Consider the following 23,473-nt stretch of genomic DNA (forward strand, 5'->3'; position numbering starts at 1 on the left):
GATAATAATTTATTTATTCAGGTAGAGGAACAGTCTTTGGCAGTGAAGAACACAGGAGCTGAGGGTGATTTAATGAGAACATTTCAAAGTGAAGTGCTGCATGGAGACAAATGTTCGGGCCGTGAACACGAGTCCGACAGCGAACCAGCTCTCCCAGGTGGGGGCTGTCATATTAACCAAGAGCGTTACCTGGTCGAACATTTGATTTCATCTGAAAATAGCGCGACATTGTAAGATCTGCAGGAGTGCGTCATGACTGAAAGGAAAAAAACACAACTGCGAGTGTTTATCTGCAAACGTGTGGCTGTTATGTGACAGGTGATGAGTGTTGCTGTGATACTCTGACGGCGCTGGAAGTGAGGAGTGTGCCCACGAGACAAACAGATGGGCGTTTACTGTGCGGAGAGGTGTTTCGGCTTTTCATGCGTGTAATGAAGTGACGCGTCCCTCGGTAAAGATTTCCAAGCGTCTCGCAGTAAAATCTGGCAACCTGGATTCATTACTTTTAACAGTCCTCCATCGCTCTCCAGTCTGGTGTACGTTTCTGGCCTGAATTGTGTTACAAAAACATATAAAAAGCAACAAGTACAAACAAAAATAGTAATTCATTTAGTGAAGAGGGAGAAAACCACTTACAGAGCGGCTTACTCATTCTTCTGTTTTCACATCCCACTGGCATCTCCTACCAACTGACAAGTGCAACTCTATAGTTCATATAATGAAGGGCAAAGAGGTACAAGTATGCATCAGTCTGAGACAGTCTGCATGGTGTTTTCCAGTCCAGGAAGTCAGTTCCCTCCTCTTCTTCTTCTCTTCTTATTCAAACCGAAAACATGAGGATGCGAGGGAACATGTTTCTGGATTAGAAAGCAGCACAGATTTCATTGTGACACCCTAAAGATAGGGCAGGTAAGGCTACTTCAGTATTTGCCAAGGACTTGTTAAAACCAAGTAATGGAACCAATCAGAATGCATGGAACACTGCATTCGTCACACAGCTCATAACGCGAGAGGGGCTGAACGCGCAGTGCACAGTGTGCACGAGCTGGGCATGGCGGCTAAACGTGCCCAACAAGGGAAAACAATGACATTACAGCTCCTGTCAATCAATGAATCAATATCATTCAGAATACTGTCAGAGGTCCATTCAGTCATCGATAAAGGCAACAGGACAGTCCACTTCTCCACCTATTCCACCGTCAATCTTCTCTTTCTGCATTCATCACACTTCTATTACCAGAAAAGTAAAGATTCAGCTACACAGACATCACAGAATAAAAAGAAGTTCGTTCAATATCAGAATACTGTTGGAGGTCAGGAGTTTGCTGCTCCCGTAACATGTGCAAAAACCTGGTGTTGTAAAGAGTGGTGGCCACTTGGGGTCGCTGTTACACTCTGTCACAGGCATCACGAGTTAAAAGTCAAGGCCCACTGGCACAGCAGTCACGCTACACACCCATGTTCCATATTAAGGCTGGGCAAAGGGCTGAAAAGGGCAAGAAGGGGTGGCACAGTTCAGGGTGAGAAGAGTCAAAGTGGAGCTTTTACAGAGTCTCATTGGGATCCTTAAGCAGTCCTCCAGAGCTCCTCATCCATCTATCCATCCAGCCTCCATTGAAAACCCATCAGTTCACATCAAGTCCTTGCCCGGTATTGTCCTGGATTAGTGGCGTAAGGGTTAACAGCTGGGTCGCCGCAGTCCGGGGTCACAGCGTGACCTTGCTGAGTCGAAGCGACAGGCTCGAGCGGTGCTGGGTGCGAGGGAGTGTGGAGCTACACCGGCTTCGCAGCTGGACCGCCCGGCCCGCCGAGCCTCGCACCCGCAGCAGGAAGTCGAAGTTGGCTGAGGTGTTCATGGCGTAGAAGACGTTGGCGTTGTCTGGGATAACCAGTTCTGAAAGGAGATAACAGGGAGTGAGGAGGCAGGAGTTATGAGTATAGTTTAAGCTCTTGCTGTTAGTGCTATTATACTTTCAGTCAGCAACGCATGAGTTATTGTGGTTCATTAAGTTCGCAAAACAGCTGATCGGCGGGAAAAAACGCAATAATTACAATGCTGAATTGCAAATATAAAAGGCGTTTCACCATAGTTTTTAACTGCTGCTACAGCTTCTGCTCATTGTATTCATTGTAAAAATCTGACTACATGTCTTGGAATAATACTGCCTATTAAAGACATTATTTGAGGCAAATTAGCACAGGTTGTATCTCAGTTTTGCCTCAGGGATTCCATGAAAAATTAATGAGGCTCAGCTTAATAGCAAAGCCACGCTGGTTTCCTTCTTACCTCTCTCCTCAGAGATGACTTGTACCAACTCGTATCCCTCCTCTGGCTCCACCTCCAGGTTGTGCTTCGCCATGGCTCTAGAAACTACGGCCGGGGTCTTGTCTTGATTGGTCAACTGTTCAAGGAATAGACATATGTTCTGTAAAAATGTAAACACAGAGCATCTCACTCGCACAGGAACACAAACACACATATTTATGTACCAATATGCTCTTGTAGAGATTCCCGTTGCCGTGCTCCAGGCTGACTCTTATGATGCACGCGTCCTGGGCCTGGGTGTTATAAGTCGGGGTTTGGCTCAGGGAGCTGGGGGTCAAGGGCGTGAGGGAGACGGAGCGTCTGTGGGTGCAGAGGGGCCCGGGGAGTGAGGGAGACGCGGGAGTCATGGAGACGCTGGCTGTCGACGAGCTGGTGTCCATGGAATGGAGCGAAGTACAGGAGGAGGATTCTGATAGCTGAGGAAGCGTGAGACCAGAAGTTACACACAGATACGCAAAACCAGAACTGGGTTTTTCATAAAAACCTTAAACAACAGCATGTTGACTAAGGGACTGTATGAAAATGATTAGGGTGGAGGGGGACAGGAAAGGGGGAGTGTTACGTATGTTATTTTTCCCTGAGAAAGACTTTATTTTATTCTTATTTAATAAGATTTGTCGTAAAAAATGATTTTTATACAACAAAACACACAAAAGCCATCTTTTCTGGTTTTTATGCTTGTCTTATACTGCTATTTTTTCCATTTGTATTTTTTGTTGCTATAAGGAGGAAGACATGCGGCCACTTTGTGGAAGCTGATGGGCATCAATGAAAGAATGAAGTATACAGATTCGCTCGCAATAGTTTTCATACAGTCCCTAATTAGGATCAAAAAGAACACACTTCTTTAGTGTTATTGTAGCCCACCTTGTTCTGCTGGGAGTCGGAGGTGTGAGTTGGGGTGAGGCCCTCACTGTCCGACGGGCTGCTGGAGTCACTGGAGGACACGCTGACCGAGTCCATGCTCTCCCCCGAGCTGCCAGTAGGAGGCGAGCGCGGCGTCTCTCTGACTGGAGAACTGGCTGAATTACTGTCTGTTCCGAGAAACAGCCTGGAAATAAGAGGAAGTCGCTTATTAGATAATCGAATAAGCAGGTCACAGCAATCCAGTGCTTGAATATGACAGTGCGACATGTTGACTGTGACACGAGGCACATTTCATTTAAAACTCGACCCTCCTCCATTAGATCCTATTAACATCTATTTTCTGGATGTACTCACAGGCTCAGTCTCTTCACCATGCTCTTTCGAGGCTTGGGTGACGTCGGACTGCTGTCGCCAAGACCTTCAATCTCGCAGGACAAGGCATAGCTGCAAGAGAGAACATTAATGAGATCCTAAGCATCATAAAAAAAACAAATCATGTGCCTGCTGGTTTAGAGAACCATGAATTCTGAATAAGAGAGAAGGAAAGAGAAAGTCAGGGAAGACAAGAGAAGAGAAGCACAACACAAAAGAACAGCAGGGAGAAGAGAGGAGAAAAGGCAGAAAGGAGCTTCTATTGTGTGTTTGTTTGTAACAATAGATCCAACAGACCATGACCTCATGCACTAATTTGCTTTTTATCTAATGGAAAACGGTGCAATGAAGAGAGAAGGTATTCAGAGGAAAGCAGCAGTACCTCTCCTCCTCGCTGAGCTGGGCCTGGCTCTTAAACCAGCGGAGGAAAGCCGGCTCCGGAGTCAGACAGTAGCTGTTACAGGCCGACTGCAGCAGCTTGATCTGGGCTATCACCTCAAACTCCTGCGGGGACAGAGAGAAGGTTAGCGGTCTGTACGGTCAGCCGAGCGAATCGTGTGATAATTGTGTCGGAGGAGGCGGCCTGCAGCTGCACTCACCCTGCGTCTCTTCTCAAAGTTGATCAGGCCACCCTGCGGAGGACACAAAGAGCACGCTGTCAGACCCTGGGCATCACATACCAGTGGCTGCTTAGACAAACAGCATTAGGTGGGCCACTCCAAAAATGGGCCGACAAAATTCCTCACGCACTCATGGAAACTTACGCCCCGGTTTCTGACAGCAGTTACACAGGCAGACTCTCAGATCTGCCGAGGTGTGCAAACTCGCAGACACATGCTCTCAGATAGCGACACACACACATTCAGCAGGTGTCAAGGCCTTTTTCTTACCTCTACTAAGTCCGGCAGGGCCGTATCCAACATGGTCAGGTCGGTCAGAAAAGTCCCCAAGTACGGTATCGTCCCTTGCATCGCCCCCTGTGCAGAAAGACAGCTTTTTGATATCTCTGAAACCACATTTAGTTTAAATAAATACTTGAAGGACGCCACAACAAAGCCGGAGACTAATTTAGACTGTGGTCCTCATGGTTTACAGATGCCAGTGTGGGTTTTGTAAAATACAACACAGGCTTAATACGAGTACAGCACATAGTGCACTGAGTAAACAAAGCTAAGCATGTGGCTTCATCACTGGAGAGGCTAGATCTGGCTTTACAGTACATTGCTTTAGAGGAATGTGTTGTTTCAAATTAGAGAGCTCGGTTTCAGCACTCTTTGATAAAAGGTCCATTTGCCTGGCTGTTTTTTTTTTTTTAATTGCAGAAGCTCTTCGTTTGCCAGCCTTTGTCTCACCATTTCCTTCTGCAACTGTAGCCTCTTGTGGGTGCGTTTCTGGTGCTCCTTGGCACAGCTCTCAAGACTGGCAAACTTTGAAGTGCCTTCCTGTAGAGCAAGCAAAGAAAAATAAAGTTTCGGTTGTTGAGTTTCGAATGAAGAAGTGAATGAAGGCATGTTTTCAGGTTATTCAGGTGAAGTGAGAGTAACGTCTACACGCTTTACAACTGGGATTCTTACAGAGGATATTCAGTTTTCTCATTCATCATTCCACAGATCCCTCAGATGTGAAATAAATGTCAGAACTCACCCTCATGAGGAGCTCTCTGCTGGTCAGGTAGTTGTTGTGATCGGAGAAAATGTCCGACAGTTCCTCAAACGTCTGCATGCTGTCTCTGTGTAGAGCACGGATTCATGTTAATGGTAACGGACATATCAGCTAAAATACACATCTCAGAGAGGCTGTTGATTCTTGTATGGAGATGTGCTGAGATTATCTGCATAGTGGAGAGGTTGGTGGCTTACTTGTGCACACAGGCCCATACCCTTTTCAGCCTGTAAAGAGGGTTGGACTGCAGCGCCGACACGATGGCTCGCAGGGACGAGAAGTTTTTGCGTATACGACACTCCTGTTAGGAGACAGTTCACACAAGGACGGTTAGATCTCGGCCGATTTGTGCGTTAGGTTTATAGATGAATCTGTGCGTGTGTGTTTCTACCGACCTGAGCGATGTCTATCCAGCGCTGGATGACGCGCGCTCTGACATGTGGTCTGATCTGTCTGTGCTTCAACACCGTGCTGACCACGCAGGCCGCCACGGCATTGAACTGGGTAATAGTGGCCCGAATGGTGGGGGCGCTGTGCTTGTTGTGCTTCTTATCCCTCTGGGACCAGATCGAGCCCAGGCAGTGGTGGGGTACGACCTTTTTAAACAGCAGCTAGAGGAGAAAAGCAGCCGGATGTTAGTATGACGACATTGACGAAACATCGCAGCGATGTAACCTGCGTGACCTTTTCCCTCCCACACATCTCACACTATCAATCCACCCGTTTCCCCTCTCATTTCCCTCCACTTACCGCGTCCATGTAGGTCAGCTGCTCTGCCACCAGGTCGGCCTCAAACGACAGGAAGTTCTCCTGGACCTCGATCTCCACTTCCTCCTCCTCCCCAAGGCAGAAAGAACTGTTACCGTGGAAACTAGCTGAAAGCAGGTAAACACAGATAATTTGACACAGGGGAAATTTGACGCAAAGGATATAAACAATACTTCACACAACAAAGAACTGCATGATAAAAAATAGGTACCATCAGTGTCATCCATGCTGGCCTGACTCTGCAGCTGCTCCAGCAGACCCTCTGCCCGTCTAAGAGCCTCAGAGCCGGGCAGGGCCCTGCGCAGGTAGTCCATCAGCCTGTGGAGACAGGAGTAATCAGGAGGCCCCTGGAAGTCTTCAGGACACTGGTCCAGCCAGGCACGCAGGATAGAAGCCAGGGCGCTGTGGAGACAGCAACAAAAGAAAAAAATTTTATCTTTAGAAAGATGTCCATGTGGAGCCGTTAGTTATGAACGTATAAAAATGTATCTCACTTCCTGATGGCTCCATTGGTTTCAGAGCTTCGGCATCTGCCTGTGTCCTGCTCATTTTCCTCCACGCTTCCATACCTGCAGCAGAAAGTCAGGAGAAAGCATGTTCAGAACCGCTAAAATGGAAATCGGTGCATCGTCTCGGCTTTATGCGACGGCGGACCGCAGCCCTACCTGTCCAGCAGTAGCTGCAGCACAGTCTGCGTGCTGGCGAAGGCTCTGTAGGTGGACAGGAAGATGGAGGTGTAGGTGAGGTCATTGTCTCCAAACGCTGTCAATAACGTCTCCACCAGACGCTCCAGTGTTCCAGCACGGATGCTTCGGATTTTGCAGGTCTCGAGCTGGCTCACCGTGTGGCCGGGAGGTAGACGATCGCCCTCCGCCTGAACACACACACATTTGTACTCTGTTAAACCAGCGGGAAGTGAACTGAGAACTGATATTACCCATTGCAGTGACTTGGCTCGTGCTTCCAAAGATTATCTTGCCGTTGTTTGGCTTTGGATGCGAGTCATCACAGATTAATACTTTTAATGTGTCGGGCTGTCCTGGTTGTCATCTCGCACAGTCAATAACGGAACATAACTTCATCTATGTTGTATTTATGTGGTATCTTACATATAATTTGCGGCCCTCTTTTTGCCTGTCATCATGTTTTCCTTTAATTTATTGCCATGGCTCATTCTACTTCACTACTATATGTGGCCAGATTTGTCCTGTTTGATCTGTTGCCTGTTCTACATTGATTTACCGTAATATGATGTCTTGTGTTGCATTATGTTGTTTATTACAGAAAAACGATGGAACATAAAATCATTTCATTAATCAATGAAGTTTGTCAGTTAGCTTTAAGATTTTTATTTGCAGCAGCAGTAGTGAAATGTAACTAAGTACATTTACCCAGTTATGCTTTAAATTCAAAGTGCTTGTACTTTACTTGAGTATTTCCATTTTATGCAACTTTATATTTCTACTCCACTTCATCTCAGAGGCATATGTTGGACTTTTTAGTCCACTACATTTGTCTGACGGCTTTAGCTACTTGTTACTTTTCATATTACATTTCCATTACAAATCCATTTATTTTTCTGCTACTTCTTAAGCACATAAACTATTTAGAAAGCTTCTTGCATTAGCTGGAAAATGCATTGTCACAGAGCTGAAAACAGACAAAAATTTGTGGATCTAAAAGGACGGCAACACTACAAATGTATGATGATCTTATAGAATATGATGCATTGCTGTAGATTACAATGAATACTTCTACTTCATTTAAAGAGAATACTTCTTCCACCACTGTACAGGAGTGCAACAATTCATTAGAGGACAAAAAAAGATGGAGGGACAGAGGAAACAGTGAGGACAATCGTGACCTATATTTAATTCGAATTTCTCCAGATGTGTCCGACGATTGTGTCTACAGGGGTAGAGAGGGTGGTTACAAAACAGGCGGGGAGAGAGCAGGAGACGAGGTGGCACAGACGTGCAGAGAAAGAGACCTCGGTGAAGTTTGCACGCTACAACAGGAAACGCTCCAATCTGCTTTTAATCACAGCAGGCTCCTCCTCCGCCGTCCCTCCAGACGGAGAGGAGGACAGTAGCAGCGGAGCCAAGTTCTCCCTCCTCTCCCCTCTGATAAAAACTCGGTGCATTAAGAAATGCCGTTATTTATCTCTGTGGGATGACCCACTGTACGGTCACACACACACAGGCTTAGATTTTACAATTCACAATGAGTTAGATACAAAGAATCTGCAACCGGCGACGGCACACACTGTAAACAATACATCAGTGTAGGCGTACAATCCCACTGATTGTAATTGCTCTTATTCACTGACAATTGACTGTTCATGGTAAATATACTCATGTCTCAATAGGGATCACTCTCTATTCTGTTCAACTCAATAGACAGCACTGCATAAAGCACCCATGTTGTTTTAATTAGCTCAAATACAGTTGGCAGCTCATGCCGCTGTCGATATATCAATACAGTTTTAAGGCCTCAGAGCTGTTATCTGTTCCTTCTTTCATGTGCCAGTCCCCATCCCCCATGTCAAGCACAAAGAGACACCAGTGATACAAACAAACTCACAACACAAGATCCTGATTTTTTTTCTTGTAGACAGCAGAAAGCCCCATATATCTGACTCTGCGTTCGTGCATTCCTTTAGTTGTTACTGAGCACGAGAGAAACTACGGATAATGCCCCTAATTGGCCCTTCTGTGCAGTATAATAATATACTGTATAACATCTTATTACGCTGGTATAAACAGCACCATGCAGGAAACAGCAATGCCTCATACGCACAGAAAAAATGCAGAACTCAAGGAAAAGCCTTTAATACCCCCAACTTTTTTTTGTCATAGCAGCGTTTTATAAAACAGTGCTGTACAGGGGAGTGAGCAGTTTTGCTGGCAGCCGGGAAAGTCAGGAAATCACATGCTTTAGCTAAACAGTCCAGGTCTGGTGAAACTGTTGGTTTTCAGCAGGCAACTAAAAGGTGTTGTCTAAACTGGGAGATTTATAGCTCCAAATGTTAAAACAACAATGCTGAGAGACGCCCCACAACTGAAAGACAGGCTCTGTTTTAAACAATAGAGTTTACATTTTCTGTTTCGGAGCTCCGCAGTCTGTGCACAACTAACTGGATTGTTTTTATAAACCATTTACACATGATAGATTCCACAGGCAGAGACTGTTCCACTTTGCGTTAAAAAAAAAAAACAGCACTCATTTTGCAGCGTAACAGGTTCAGAGAGTGGAAAAAGCATCTGGTTTTCGTATGTGTGATCTCTTTCGCTGAGGGTTTGCAGCTTGTCTCGCTTTAGAAAAATCCTCGTCAGCTGTGTTTCTGTCATACTGGGGGACATCAGACGGGCCGACTCACCCCTAGCCATCTTGCTCCCTTGTTGGCCGCCTGCTGAATCTGAACCCTCTTCAGTGTCACGTTGTAGATGGCTCCTTCCTCGACTTCCTCCCCCCAGTCCTGCACCGAGCTCTGAAAGGCGAGGGCAAGAGGATGAATGTTAGAAAGCTCCAGAAAAGAGGAGAGCTGCATTAAGAATAAAAAAGAGTCCACAACAAGTGTCATTTCAGTGGTTTAACAAAATAGGAATTGGCTTTTTCTGGAAACTGAGAAAAGCAGAAGAAAGAATCAGGAAAGAACACAGAAAACAAACCACAGCACTCAAACAAACTAGTAAAAGAAGGACGAAAGTGCAGTAAAACATCAAGAATGACCAACTCCCCAACCCCCACCACTGCAGCCTGCCAGGCCTCCCTCCCTGCCTTTACTCCCTCTCTTTTATTCCCTATCCATCTCTTTCACCATGTCCTAGTCTCTCTGGAACTGAAGCCAGAGCTGGACTGCTTTCCTGGAGCTCAGAAAGCCAGAGATAAGAGCCAGAATGGATGAAGTCTCCCAAACAAGCCCCCACAAAATAAAACAAGACATTTGCATCACTTGTTCTCTCTGTTGACATGTCTTTGTCAGCCTGATTATACAAGCCAACAAAGCTTGATTACAAATCTGTGCCTTGAGAGCACAACCGCACTTAAACCAGCTCGTAAGACTCAATGGATTTGTGTTCATCTTGCCCCATATGTACTGTGTCTGTCTCTGGTTGTAAATCACTGAATAACAGCAGAGTGCATAAACACACAGAGGGAGCGCAGTGAAATCAAACTACGAAACTCCTGCTGGGAGAGAGTGTGCACAAACACAGTCTGGGATATGCTGAGACATCAACATATGGAGACAGAGACAAAAACAGAGGCAGAGACAGCGAAGGAGAGGGACTGGCCAAATATACAGTAAACACCACGCATGCAGTATTATGGCCAAGTCCTTCTCTTACACACACACACACACACACAGAGGCTGAGGCGGCCAAGATCACTCTCACTTGTCCCCACTTTCATTTACACAGCTCAATGGCAAAGTCCACACTATTCCCCAAACAGATAGGCTGCCAGAGAAGAGGTCAAGGGTCAAAGCCGCCGTTAACAGGCTCAATGGACGGTCCTGAAGGCCGATGGCGCTCAGCCATGACTGAGCCGTGTTTGGGTTTGAACAGAAACATGTGATGCCGAGATGAAAAGAAAGCCCAAACCAAAAAAAAAAACACAAAGAAAGAGAAAGGGGAGGAATAAAAATAGGGATTTTAACAGGCTCTGGCAGATGAAACCAGCAAACATGTCTGCATGTCCCAAGACGCATTTGTCAGGAACTCGTCCACATGCCCCTTCCCCTACCCTGTTCAGCATCTCGTCTTATGGTGGGCAACCTAGTGAGTGCATGTCTCTCTGCCTGTCTCTCTCTTTAGCCGCTGCTGGCTGCCGGCTGGATGGCTGGCGCAGAGACAGATAAATACATCAGTGCATGAGTCATGCAGTCCACACACTCCCAAAACAATAGCGGGAGGTCTCTGTGCTGGCCGGCCCGGGCTGCTGAGTTCACAGTCTGCACACACAGCCTGCTTTTTGTCAGCCACAGAAGTGGAGATGTTTTTCAGAGCAGGCTCGCTTTGTGCACCAAGTTTGGGGCTTATCGTGGGACAAAGTTGCACGAGCTTGCATGAAAATGGAAAAGAAAACTGTCCCAGTGCTATTTCTGCTCACCAGAGAGAGGAGGGTAGGAAACATCACACAGTAGATAGGGGTGAGTTTCCAGAGAACACAGTATATCAAGTGAGGTTGGACGCGGTGTAAACAGGAGATGAGTTGTTTACTCTCTGCACTTGAATCCTTCCACTGATGATGCTTAAAAAGTGCACAGGGAGGGCACTAAGGAGAGCAGAGAGGCACATAGTACACTATCTCTTCTCAAATAGTGCTAATCTGCATATCAGCCTATCAGCTGTGCGTGAAACAATACTCCCAAGATAACAACAACAACAGTTGTGTGAAATCTTTGGCGCTGATCTGCTGGCTTTTGTGTTTTCCTCGCCTGGACGCAGCTGGGACCCGTGGAGAGGCAGGGGCCTCGCCAATTGTTCCCTCTCTGTTTCACTGCGGGCCCCCAGACAAAAGTTTTCATATCCACCATCAGGGAGGGGAAAACTAGCGGATCGGGTTCATATTCTGGCGGAGTCGGCAGGGGATTTTTTTTTTTTTAATTCTATCTCCCCCTCCTTACCGACGTTTCCAAACTTTGCGCGACATCTTTACGCACCAGCAATGTGGGTTAAACTGGATTTAAACCTAATAAAAACAATTAAAACTCAATGTTCAACTGCCCCCCTCCTCCTCCTCTGCTTTCCCCCTTTATCCGCTACTTTCCCAAGCCTACACCCCCACCCACCCCCCTTTCCCTCTTCAGCCTCCCTCCCTCTCCCCCTTTCTTCAAAACCACAAACTCAACAACAGAGCACAGGATGGAAAACCATGCGAGGGTTTGTTGTGTTTTTACCATTTTAGTTTTCCAGGCGAATTTCATGGTGAGCGTTTCTTTCATGATCCGGGGGCAGCATCAGAGCTCGGGAATAATCCGCCAAGGAAAGAAGAAGATGTGTTCCTTATTTAAAAAAGAAGAAAGAACTCCCAGATCCTCTCGCTGAGAAAATTTCTTCTCCCTCACCGCGCACACTTTAGTCCGCTCCACTCCAACTCCAAATCCTCCTCCCGTGTCTGTCAGTGGGCTCCCTCTTCTTCTAGTGAATGAGCGAACTCCTCCTACTTGCACTCACAACAGTTCCGTTTAAACTCCGCCTCCTCTCTCTTGGTCCGACTTTCATCAGACTGACAACAATGTGCGCGCTCGGACGCAGGCTGTTTGCGCAACACACCAGTGCGCAAGAATCATAAATTTCCTTCCTGAAATTGATAACACTCATAACTGTTTTTTATCACCTGATTATTGGGGTTTATTAGTGTTTTGCTTGTACGTATTGTTTTGTTCATTGCTTTTGCTGCTGTTTAAGGTGTTTATATTTTTTTAATCTTAAAAACAAAATAAAAATAAATCGACATGAATCCTTTTTGAAATGCACAACATACAGTAAACAAAATCAGAGAAAAAATAGTTTTTTTTTTTCTTGTCGCCCTTATTATGATGAGGAAGACTATTATAAGCGTGTTTCCTGAGAGAATAACACGTCTTGGTTTTACAGGAGATACTGGAGATACAGTTTTTTTCTGTATTGTGTGGGGGTTGTCCAGTGGTGTGAAAATCCTAAATTGTACAAGCTGTTGATATGAGGCTTCAGCAGTCAGAGTTAGACTAATTAAATCGGTCTTTTTAGTGCAATCTTGCTTTTTTGTTTCCCCAGACAGTGTTTTACATATGAAGGAAACTACACTATAAAAAGGCCAAAAAGATAAAAGATTTATTTGACAAACTCAGATTGCTGTGATTCCTGTCTTTAAAAGAGTACTCACTGACTGAGCATTGCACTCCTATAACATTGTCAGACTCATGATGGACAGTTAAAAGAAAGGATCATAACTGATTGACGTAGCAGAGATACCGTTTTGTACCTTTTTTTGTTTTTGTTTTTGTTTTTGGCGTGCACCTTGTTAAAACCTGGCGCCCACATTACCCACAATGCAATTCGACTCCCGATAGTTGGAGATGTCGGACATTCGAGCGTGTTATGCTAGTACCAGCCAACGTAGACTCAAGCGGCTAGCCCCAAGCAGAGACGAAGAGCCTGCAACAGAGGTCTGGTAAGTGTAGCCTGTTATATGTACCGAAACCTTTTGCGCAAAATCTTTGAAATTGTAGCAAATACCTGATAAGGAAGGCCGCCAAACGTACGACATGTTCACTGCGTTCTGTCAGGTTTAAGTTCAACGTCCCTCAACCTCCATTTCTTCTTCTGTGGTGTCCACTAGAAATTCTCCTCATTTCTCTGTACAGCTGTTCTGCAATATTAATTGCATGGATGGTTCTGCTTTATTTTTTTTGTCATTGTCAGCTATGTTTTTCCAAACGTGTTTGTATGTTGGATACTTTATTTATAGTGCTTTTGTACAGTCCTCCAGTGGGAGAGGAGCTGTAGTGGGCAGTGTTTATTGACATGAAATAAACATGCTGTATTAATTATCTTGGTTTCCATCCAAATCTCATGCAAATTTTAGCCAAGTTTCGAAAAAATCTGCCAAAGAAAATATATGTACTTTATTGATCCCTAATTAGCAAGGTCTTGTGTTACAGCAGCAGGTATTCAGACATTGCACAGGAGCAGTAAAGGAGGCACATGGTTCAAACCCTGCGTGATGTAATTACTATCACTGTGTTTCCATAGCACCATTTTTTCTACCTCAGCCAATCATAAAATCTGTTTTGCAGTATTTTGAGATCTTTTTGAACTTTCAGCATTTCCACTCAGGGAGTTAGAATAAACATTAACATACAGATTTCATATGAGTGGATGAAGTAATGTACTTTAAGTCCTAGCTGTCTTGTGTGTGAAGCAGCTGCAGCTTCATGGCCCCTGCGTGGGACAATACAAGGAAGGCTGTAGATGTCGTCACCAGTACTGTGCATTGTCAGTGACAGGAGAGGAGAATAGGCTGAGTGTGAGAATGGCCAACACTGTTCTACTGTGAATGTGCCTGCACACGTACTCAAACAGCCCACTTGTGTGAATAAACGGGAAGATATGAATCAAGCGTCAAATTTGTGAGGGGTCTTTTGTACAAAGTTGTATCATAAACATATCAAATATGAGCAAGTGGTGGTTCACACATTTGCTTGTCCATTTTGTCAGCTGATAAAATAACTAAACTACTGATTCAGAGTCAGGAGACAGTGGAAACCTTAAGATCTTATTGTCATCTGGCTCAGTGGGAGAGATGGCTAGACCTGCTGTGGCCCCCTTTTCAATATTGTGTGTGTACGTGATATGCCCTCCCACTCATCTGGCTCCCACAACACCCAACACGTAACCCCAACGTCACACTCAACGTCACTGGCTGTCACACACACCACGCTTTCAAGCAAGGTGTACGCACTCAGATGCACCCACACACACAAGGTCCCCACTTTTGGCATCATTGCCCCCTCCCAGCTCTGTTTGGAGGGCACCAGGAGGCCAGGGAAGCCCAATGTTAATCTCCGCCAGTGTTTCTCTGTGTGTGGTAGTCAGATGTTTTATCAGTGTGTCTTCTTGCTGCCTGTTCATCAGGCTGCGTATCTGGCCGGCCTCCAGTTCCCAGACCGAGCTGCCCCGCTGTCCACTTGGGTCTCTGGAGCTCTGGGAAGCCCAGAGGGGCAGTGGGAAGGTTGCGACCCCACACGACCTCCAGCTCAGCCCCGGGGGGATTGGAGTGTTGGTCTCACAGTGGGAGTGATGTCACATTTCAGAGCAAACAAGACATTTGACAAATGTGACAGCTGCTGCTCCGTCTGATGGATGAGCAGATGAGTACGCACATCTTTCAACTTGAGATGAAAATGTGAAATTTCTTCTCTTTCTCTGGGGTCCAGGTCCATTAAAGTATACTGGTATATTCTAATGGGACACATCAGAAAAGAGTCTTTGACCAATTTTGACCTGTTCTATTGTTGAGGGAATAGGGGGCTAAATTTCAGTAAATGTCAGAGCACTTTTTAGGTATTTTGGTCTAAATCCAAACCCTTTAGGAGCGCAGTACACTCATTTGCTTTCTTGCCAAGAGTGCGATGAGAAGATTGTTCCCACTGTCAGGTCTGTACTCTAAACATGAAGGTAAAGGATAGCTTAGCTTATTGTAAAAACTAGAAACAAGAGGCAAACTGCTAGCCTGGCTCTGCTACCAGCACCTCTTATGTGTTTTGTCTGATTTGTTTAATCTGCACAAAAACCAAAGTATAAAAATGTCAAGTTATGCTATATCGTTATGTCAAAGACTGACCAGAAGCAGTGACTTCCTGGTTGCTGATTGCAAGTTAAGCTGCTAGTCTCATCAAGCATATGAATGTTGGATGTTAATACTGTTTCTAACACAAATGAGACCAAGTTTTTGCATTTCTATCTGTGTAGTCTGTAAAGGAACTAGTAACTATAGTACAGTAGCTGCAGTGTTAATTAGTATAAAATGGAAATACTCAAGTGAAGTACAAGTGTCTCACATCCTTATATTTGTGACTTACTAAGTCTGTTGCTCTGGTGAATGTAACTGAACCTGACATCTCTCTACTAATCAGATTTCCTGTAGCCTGAATGTAAAAATGAAAGGCAGTGTGACAGAGGTGAATGGCATTTTGATGCTGCTATGTTTGGAAGACCATCAGTTATTGCACATGGAATTCCTGCAATGTAGGCCAATCCTCATACCAAGTTTTCCCTTTCTCTTGGAAGATTAATGACGTAATTACACTTAGGAAAGCCCATGAGTTTTTTATAATGGGTTCCTGCAATTGTTGAACCCAAGTTTGCTCGTCTTCTCCTTGTTCCATGAAGTCAGAACAGGGAGCCACGGTACAGACAGAAAGGGGACAAAAACAGGAGGAGCACTGCTCACACTGTTATTGCACCACTGTGGGGAAAAACGCACATTCCAGGAAATCTCCCACTTCCTGCCTCCAGCCTCCTGACTCCAGCGAGCCTGCTGTCCTCATACCTGACTGGCTGAGGAGCCTCTCTGGCCTGGAGCATGGTCATAAAATCAGACCAATAAGTAGAAGGAGGAGAGGATTCTTAATGCAAGACGATTGAGCAGAACAGACTGACAAACACTGGGGATCACAGTGCTAAAAAAACAAAACCCAATCACAGAAACACAAGGCGACGGCAATGGGAGTGGGGGTCTCAGTGTTTCCATCCATGATAAGAAGGTCATGTATCAGAGAAGGTGTAAGACACTGCTGAGATTAACTTGAAAGGACATTATCTCCTCTGCAAGTGTGTGAGGGAGAGACAGAGACGGAGGGGGAGAGTTCACAGTACAGCCAGAAACTGAGAAGATCCATACTGGCTGCAAGACAAGCGTGATGCAAGAGGACCATCTTGCACTGGCATCCAGAGAAAGAGTGATTTCATACTTCAGACCGGAAAGAGACGCTCTGCTTGCTTTTCTGCTGGAGACAAGTACACAGGAGAGGAGACTCATCATTTCAGCCAGTGAGAGGAGTATCAGCTGTGACTGGAGCCAGACTCTCCAGTGGAAAGTCATCGCATGAAAAAAATAATACATGGAGAGGATCTTTCCTGCTCCTGTGTCTGGGCTGAATGTGTCACTGCTTATATACTCTTGTATTATGCATGGGTATGCACACAGTGCGTTTCACTGTGTATTTGTGTGTGGCTAGTGGGTTTGTGTTTTCAAAGCATACTGCCCAGTAGAGGGCAGAGTTCATAAACCGCTGTGTTTATCCAGAGTCAGCAGAGGTTTTAGCCAGACCAGGCCAGAGCAACAAAACCCAAGAGGTGGGATTTATGGTGCAGGGTCAGGATGATCTGCTGTTACTCAATAAAACCTAAGAATGGGACAATCAAAGTAGTTTAAGGAGGTCATGTAAGAGCAGTGAAGCAGTGGCAAAGCACTCTGTGAGTGCAAAGGTTCGTCTGATACTTGTTTAACGAGGTAACAGATCTACAGATGAGTGTATGTGGATCCTGTAGTAGCAACAATGAGAGCACAGATAGATAAGGACGTGCCAGGTCTTCTCTCATAACACACACAGCTGCATTTTCTTTCTCTGTGTTTCTGTGTCTTCTTCGGTCAACTGAACCCTTTGTTCAAACAGCCACATTAAAGCTCTGTCTGCCCCTCTCCTCTTCTCTCCCTCCTCTCTTATGTCATGTCTCTACTCCCCTCAGATCTATTGTCCTGGCCGTTGTTGAGCTCCCCCTCTTTCTCTCTCTGGACGGGTGACATCATTAGTTTCCAGTAAAGTCTAGAGCTGCAGACCGAGACCCCTCCTCCTCCACACTCCACATTAAACACAGCTGACCCTGCAAACCAAGACATTCTTGCAGGAAAAGGTGCTCAGAATTGCACTGACTCCATTTCTACACAATCATATTTATGTACAGAGAAGTTTGGGCTATCAGAAATTGTGAAACAGGCTTATTTTTTCTTTTAACAGCCTCCTTATGGGGTCAGTTGGATTGTTGCATTAAAGCAAGGATAATCCTCTCTGGAGCTATGATGACTCAGATGGTATGCTGGCAGTTAAGGTACTTTCAGGTGCCTCTCCATTTAGAAGAGTTACGATAAATTAGTCCCAGAACACACACGCACACGCACACACGCACACACACAACCCCCTTCGTGGGACCCCATCCCTGCACCCACCCGCCACAAGATCTAAGCCCTGCTAAGCCTTGAATGAATCGGTCTGGACTGGCTCGGTTGTCTGTCTGACCCCCTACTAATGAGAGAAGGACCATCTGTTGCCCAACAGATACATGCTACCCTAAACTTGTCACGTATGCAACAAAAACAACACACAGCATCAATGAAGCCGGCAGCACACTGGTGACAACTGCTGCTGCACCGCAGACTGCAAGTTCCTCTCATCAGAATGTGCAAAATCACACATACGTTAACCATCAAGCTGTTTCACTTTTTGCTTTCTGTGCTTAACCTTGCGTTTAATTCCTGTCACTTATTCCAACACGGAGGGATAATGCTCTGCCGTCTGCGGTGCTGTTAGTGTTTAAATTAAAGTATGAAGTGTGTGCGTTGTAGGAAATGAAACTGCTTGCAAGTGATGCACAATGCAACAACACACATCAGAGCTGCTGCTGCAAAAAAAACAGGCAGTAGCTGTATTGTAACACAAAAACAAGCACGACTGTCGCCAGAACACAGACCAAAATATACAATATTTACTCTGCCACGTGTGTGTAGAGTTCAACTTATAGAAAAATAAATCCTGATGTTGAACTTAAACGAATACAGGATGCATTACCTGAACTAAAGTAAGCATATTTCATATTTCTTTGTGTTTGACCTCAGTAGAGTTATTATAGTTAGTGATCTGCTGACATACAGTGCAGAGTGTGTGAGTGCTGGCCGCTTATATTAAGCACTGTTTGGACACCAGCGGCCTCCAGCTTCACACACTAATGCCACACACGCTCTCTCTCTCTCTCTCTCTCTCTCTCTCTCTCTCTCTCTCACTCACTCACTCACTCACTCACTCACTCACTCACTCACTCACTCACTCACTCACACACACACATATTCAAAAACACACATCACAATCTCAGCTTGATCCTAGTCATGCGTCCTGGCTAATACTGCCTGAGCGGGAAAAAGAGAGGAGTGGGGCACCTTGCCATGTACACACACACAGTCACAGAGCTGCCACACCATAAAAACCAAATCAGATCAACCCAATGCCAGGTCACCCCTAAACACACACACACATACACACACACACATTGCCACAAAACACACCCATCTCCATATGGTGCAATGAGTTTCTGCTCCAGTTGAGCGAGCTGCTCCTGTGGCGTTGTTGCGTTGGGATGGACCTCGGGTGACAGGGACAATGCCTGCAGTATTGATTTTTCACACCAGTCCTATTATGTGACCTAATTAGGCCCAAGATCACAATCTGAACCTCTGCAGAGCTGCAGGCAACCAGACAACTTGACACGCTGGGGGTCACCCAAGTGTGTAAACACCGTCTTAAGTGGTGGACGGAATGAAAGGATGACGGAGGCCTGGATTTTTTAGAAAAGAGAAGTCTGGTTGTTTGTGAATTGTGCAATTTTAGACAAAAGAAAGGACAGAAATGACAGGACTGAAGTACATTACTGTCCCTCCACTTGTCCCTGTATTGTCAGTTCGAATGGGGTTAATCATTAAACCCATTCCTTTCCAAATCCCCTGAGCAGTGCTCCCCCAGCTGTAGCTTGCAAGATGTGTTGATATTTCATGAACATTATAGAATTGCACTACTGAAACCTACACAGCTGTCTATGCATTTACAGGCAAAACCTAAAGAACTAGTCTTATCCGGATGAATGAATCACAGCAGTCATCAAAACACATGACAACCAAGAATCAGAACTTAAGAAACGGAAACACGGACACGTCACTGAGCATCAGCCTCAAACGTGCACTTCTCTGTTCAAATAGACAAGAAAGAGGAAGGAGGAGTGCTAACTCAGCTTTCTTATTTTTTTCAATGGAAAACACGGCATCATCGAAATTGCCCCCCCCCCCCCCCCCCCCCCTCTTTTGTCCCTGTTTTCCCTGTTGAAAGTCACTTCTGCATTTCCAGCAGATGACCCGCTGAGGTTATTGAACTACCCTGCTGGTTATTGTAACCCAGCGGGTGTGAGGTGGCTAATATTCCCTGCACTGGAGGTTTTATTGACCGGCCTGCAGCTTAATTGCATTGACTTGTCACTGACAGAGAGAGTAGAGCATAAAAGAACTCTGCAGACTTCTACGAAAGCAGCAAAATGCACTGCGATAACCCACTGAGATGTGTGTATTTGTCAACACTCTCACTTCTGTGCAGCTGGGTTCAAACCCGGTCGAGTCCTTTGTTATTCCCTCTTGTGACACGTCTTGCAAAATCCTGATAATTCAATTTAAAAGATGCATTTTCGTTACATAAGTTTATTCCTTGTGATTTATTGTCTGAGTCAGCGCATCTTTCTGTCAGTCAGCATGTGTTTACGTGGTAGTCTCCCTGTCCAGAGTGGACTGCTGACAACAACACCTCAGCACTCCTCCCTCATCTCCCACCTGAACTGTGAACCCTACAGCCGTCTATAACCGCACAGCAGGGTGATTACAGAGAAGCAATCAGTCCAATCACTGCCTTTATGACTAGGTTTCATAACCTCGCGCAGGTAGGGAAAACGTTCACTGACAGGAGAATGAAGAACACCTGAGAGCAGTAAAGTCTTTGTCCTCAAAGCCAGCGTGAGCCAGCCACAAAATAACTCAGAGAAATCGTCCAGTATTGCTTTTTATCATAAGAATGGATCGACCTGTTTCAGGACTTTTGTGTTTTTTTTGTAACAAAATCTTAGTTTGGGAAGCTGCTGCAAAAGGCACAATCCAAATAGTTGAAACAATGTTCCATGATGATGCTTTTACTCTTAAATAACTTTATTGTAAGCATTTACCCCTCTATATAATCACCCTTATTGCCCTCTAACCCAGCTGTGATGGCAATCCCAACTCTGCGCTGTAAAAAAAAAAAAAAGAAAGAAAGAGTCACAAGTTTTAAGTTTTGGACATGCATGATTGCAAGATTTGGCGACAGCATTAGTGTCTGCAAACTACCCTCCATCTTCATACCCCTTGAAACAATTGGTGGAAACAGTGCTGTAAGACGGGAGGACACGTCAGCCAGGATGTCAGATAGGCAGCGAGGAGGAGGATGGTCTTTGGCTCAAAACATACATACAAGCACCGCACTGTGATAGTCATGTGACAGAAATGTACATATGAACTATTACTGTTTCTTTTCATGGGAATTGTAATGGAGGTTTGGGGTCTGAAAGCAGTGGTGCTATGCTTAAATACAAATTTAAGGTAGTTGTACTTGAGTTTTTTCTTTTCATGCCACGTTCTACTAACTCCACTACAGTTCAGGGGCAAACATGACACTTTTTGCTTCACTACATTTATCAGCCAGCTTTAGTTACTGGTTACTCTACAAATTAAGATAATTTTTGTCATATAAAACATACGAAGAACATACAAAATAATATGCTCTGTTATGAATCAAACTACCCAACAGTATATACAAGTAGAGCTGAAATGATTAGTCGATTAATCATTTAGTCGACTGACGGAAAATTCATGCTAATCGTTGAAGTCATTTTTCATACAAAATCATTTGATTGTTCCAGAGTCTCACATGTGAAGATTTGCTGTTTTGTCGTTATTGTAAGAATTTTAAGTTGTTTTTTTTTATGATTTTGAGGTTTGGACTGTTGGTTGGACAAAACAAGCATTATGAAGGTGTCACTCTGGGCATTCTCACTATTACATACATACAAAATACTTCCAAATTAGCTCCACCTCAACCAACAGTAAAATCCTGATGTTACATTAATGCATGAGTAATAGTCACAAGGGACATTGTTCTGCACTGAGTGTGTTTAATTTCAATATTTTAAGTACGTTTTCCTGATTATGCTTGCAAACTTTTACTTAAGCAACATTCCCAAAGCAGAATTTTTCATTTGTTTTTACAATAAACTAAGTTTTCTTATTGCTGTCTGAGAATATCAGTCCTGGGGCAGGTGGACTTCAGTGTTTTGTACAAGAACAGTTCAGCAGGCTGCTTTTCTGACCTCAGCCTCTCACTAAATCTCAATGTGCCACGTGTAAACACCAAAATATTTTTTGCTTTAGCCTCAATACCGAAAGTGCGCACATGCAAGCAATCAGCCACAACTAAGCTGGAATAAGCTGTCGCTGCAGGTTGTTTTCTGGTAATCACACTGTTCTGAGGAATCTGTGACCTCACAGTTGAATTAAATCGAGGTAAATAGACGGAAATGCCGGGACGCTCACATGAAGTGTAACCTAAGCAACGTTAATGTCGAGTTCTGCTGTTGGTTGACACATATTTAAGTCATTATGGCGTTTGGGTTCTGAAGTAAAATGAGTAATGCCTCTTCTGTGAACTCTGACCAGTCAGCAAGGCTGTGCTCACACACACACACACACACACAGTGAGCAATAAGCGGTAGTTACAGTGAATACGCTGCTTTTCACAAGAGGTCAGCCGCCCTCCCGTCTGTGCCACCAAAGGTTACTGTGCTGTTTGCGTTATTGCACTTTCAGTCGTTTCCCTGAGTCAAGGCCGAACAGAGGAACTGAAATGCAGTATATTGAGGAATGAGAAACCAATCACTGATTGATCTCTGAGCTGTTTTCATTTGGGTTTCAAAAGGACTCTCACTTATTGTACATCACACTGGCGGTTAATGTCGGAAGAGTAAACCGCTGAGTGCGGGATGTGTCACTGTCAGGTGTTCATGTGACCACCGGCCGGGCCAGAACTGCTGAGTCCAGAACAGCCGCGGATTTGCTGTGATTTGCTCTTCAGCTGTAGTCAAAAACCTCTCTCTCTCTCTCACTCTCCCCCCCAGTTTCTCACAGTCACTCCTCACATCCAACAAACAGACCTTGGAGGAGTCACAAACACTGCCAGTCTGCTCCTCACTGCACATCTTTAACTGCTTATAATTCCAAGGCAGACATTTTCCACTTCGCTTCCCATCCTTGAATCTATCAAAACTGCCCAAACCAGAGACACCAAACAGCTCTTCACACACATTCCAAACAACAGAAAGCACAGGAAGGTCATGCATGGGGAGGCCAACATCTGCCAGATTGTTTTACAAGACTGGAAGTACCTTAAAATAAAAACAGAGTCCAGCAAACAGCAGGAGGGAGGATGGGGGGGGGCACGTAGTTGCTCTGCCTTGTACTCACCCAGTGGCGGGGGCTGCTCTCTGGGGAGCGAGGCTGGTACCTCTGCAGGGCGACACCTCCTTCCCCCTCCAGCAGTAAGGTGCAGTCCAGGTCTGGACAGTGGTGATGGGGAGCTGCAGGCCAGGGCAGCAGGGTGGCCAGAGGGTAGTGGGAGATCATGCTGACCGCTTGGATCAGCGGCAGGGGTGACGGGGATGGAAGGACATACTCCAGCCCGGACGGCCGAGCGGATGGAGACCTCCTCGGTGGAAGCAATCGAGATGAAGAAGATCGACTGGGCTCCTTTTGGTCTGTTTTGTTCACCTCCTCCTCTCTCCTCAGTCTGGTTGTAGACTGGACTTCAGCTCAGAGGTGTAACTAATGATCCTCTCAAGTTGTCCACTTCAGTCTTCTCCCTTCCTGTTTCTCCCCTCTCTCCCTCCACCACATGCAGTTTCTATCTTCCCCTCTTCTGTTTTTTTTTCTTTCCTCTCTGCGTGTGTGGAACTTAGCTCGCCAGCAGCTCTCAACCACATGAGTGATTAAAGTCTATTGTCTCTCCCTCTTTTTCTTTCTCACTCCTTCTCTCCCTCTCTCAACCTCTGCATTCATCCCGGCCAGAAGGGGAGGAGTCATCAGTCGGCGGCCCCCCCC

General features: G+C 45.3%; 1 protein-coding gene across 2 annotated transcripts; it reads right to left on the reverse strand.

The window, feature by feature from the left end:
• Nucleotides 1-3: 3 nt before the first annotated feature.
• Nucleotides 4-23,152, reverse strand: rgl1 (ral guanine nucleotide dissociation stimulator-like 1). Of its 2 annotated transcripts, none has more exons than XM_041934926.1 (18): nt 22,841-23,152; nt 9,375-9,485; nt 6,661-6,869; nt 6,490-6,564; nt 6,207-6,397; nt 5,978-6,102; nt 5,623-5,838; nt 5,425-5,528; nt 5,210-5,294; nt 4,918-5,007; nt 4,456-4,542; nt 4,165-4,197; nt 3,948-4,069; nt 3,548-3,637; nt 3,194-3,377; nt 2,491-2,742; nt 2,288-2,402; nt 4-1,894 (listed from the first exon to the last, which is right to left on the reverse strand). In XM_041934926.1, the coding sequence occupies exons 1-18, from the start codon at nt 22,997-22,999 to the stop codon at nt 1,707-1,709; spliced, it is 2,436 nt and encodes an 811-aa protein (XP_041790860.1). In that variant the 5' UTR covers nt 23,000-23,152; the 3' UTR covers nt 4-1,706. The 2 variants fall into 2 exon arrangements, with proteins under 2 accessions (XP_041790860.1, XP_041790861.1); XM_041934927.1 differs by lacking the exon at nt 22,841-23,152 and adding an exon at nt 11,898-12,119.
• Between the last annotated feature and the right edge of the window lie 321 nt (nt 23,153-23,473).

The sequence above is a fragment of the Chelmon rostratus genome, chromosome 4, assembly GCF_017976325.1.
Source record: "Chelmon rostratus isolate fCheRos1 chromosome 4, fCheRos1.pri, whole genome shotgun sequence".
Taxonomy (NCBI): domain Eukaryota; kingdom Metazoa; phylum Chordata; class Actinopteri; order Chaetodontiformes; family Chaetodontidae; genus Chelmon; species Chelmon rostratus.

Coding starts and splice junctions, on each gene's coding strand:
- rgl1 (XM_041934926.1), bottom strand. CDS start 22,999: ATGATCTCCCACTACCCTCTGGCCACCCTGCTGCCCTGGCCTGCAGCT. Junction 5,839..5,977: donor AGCTGACCTACATGGACGCG/GTAAGTGGAGGG, acceptor TTTCTCCTCTAG/CTGCTGTTTAAAAAGGTCGT. Junction 2,403..2,490: donor ATCTCTACAAGAGCATATTG/GTACATAAATAT, acceptor TTCCTTGAACAG/TTGACCAATCAAGACAAGAC.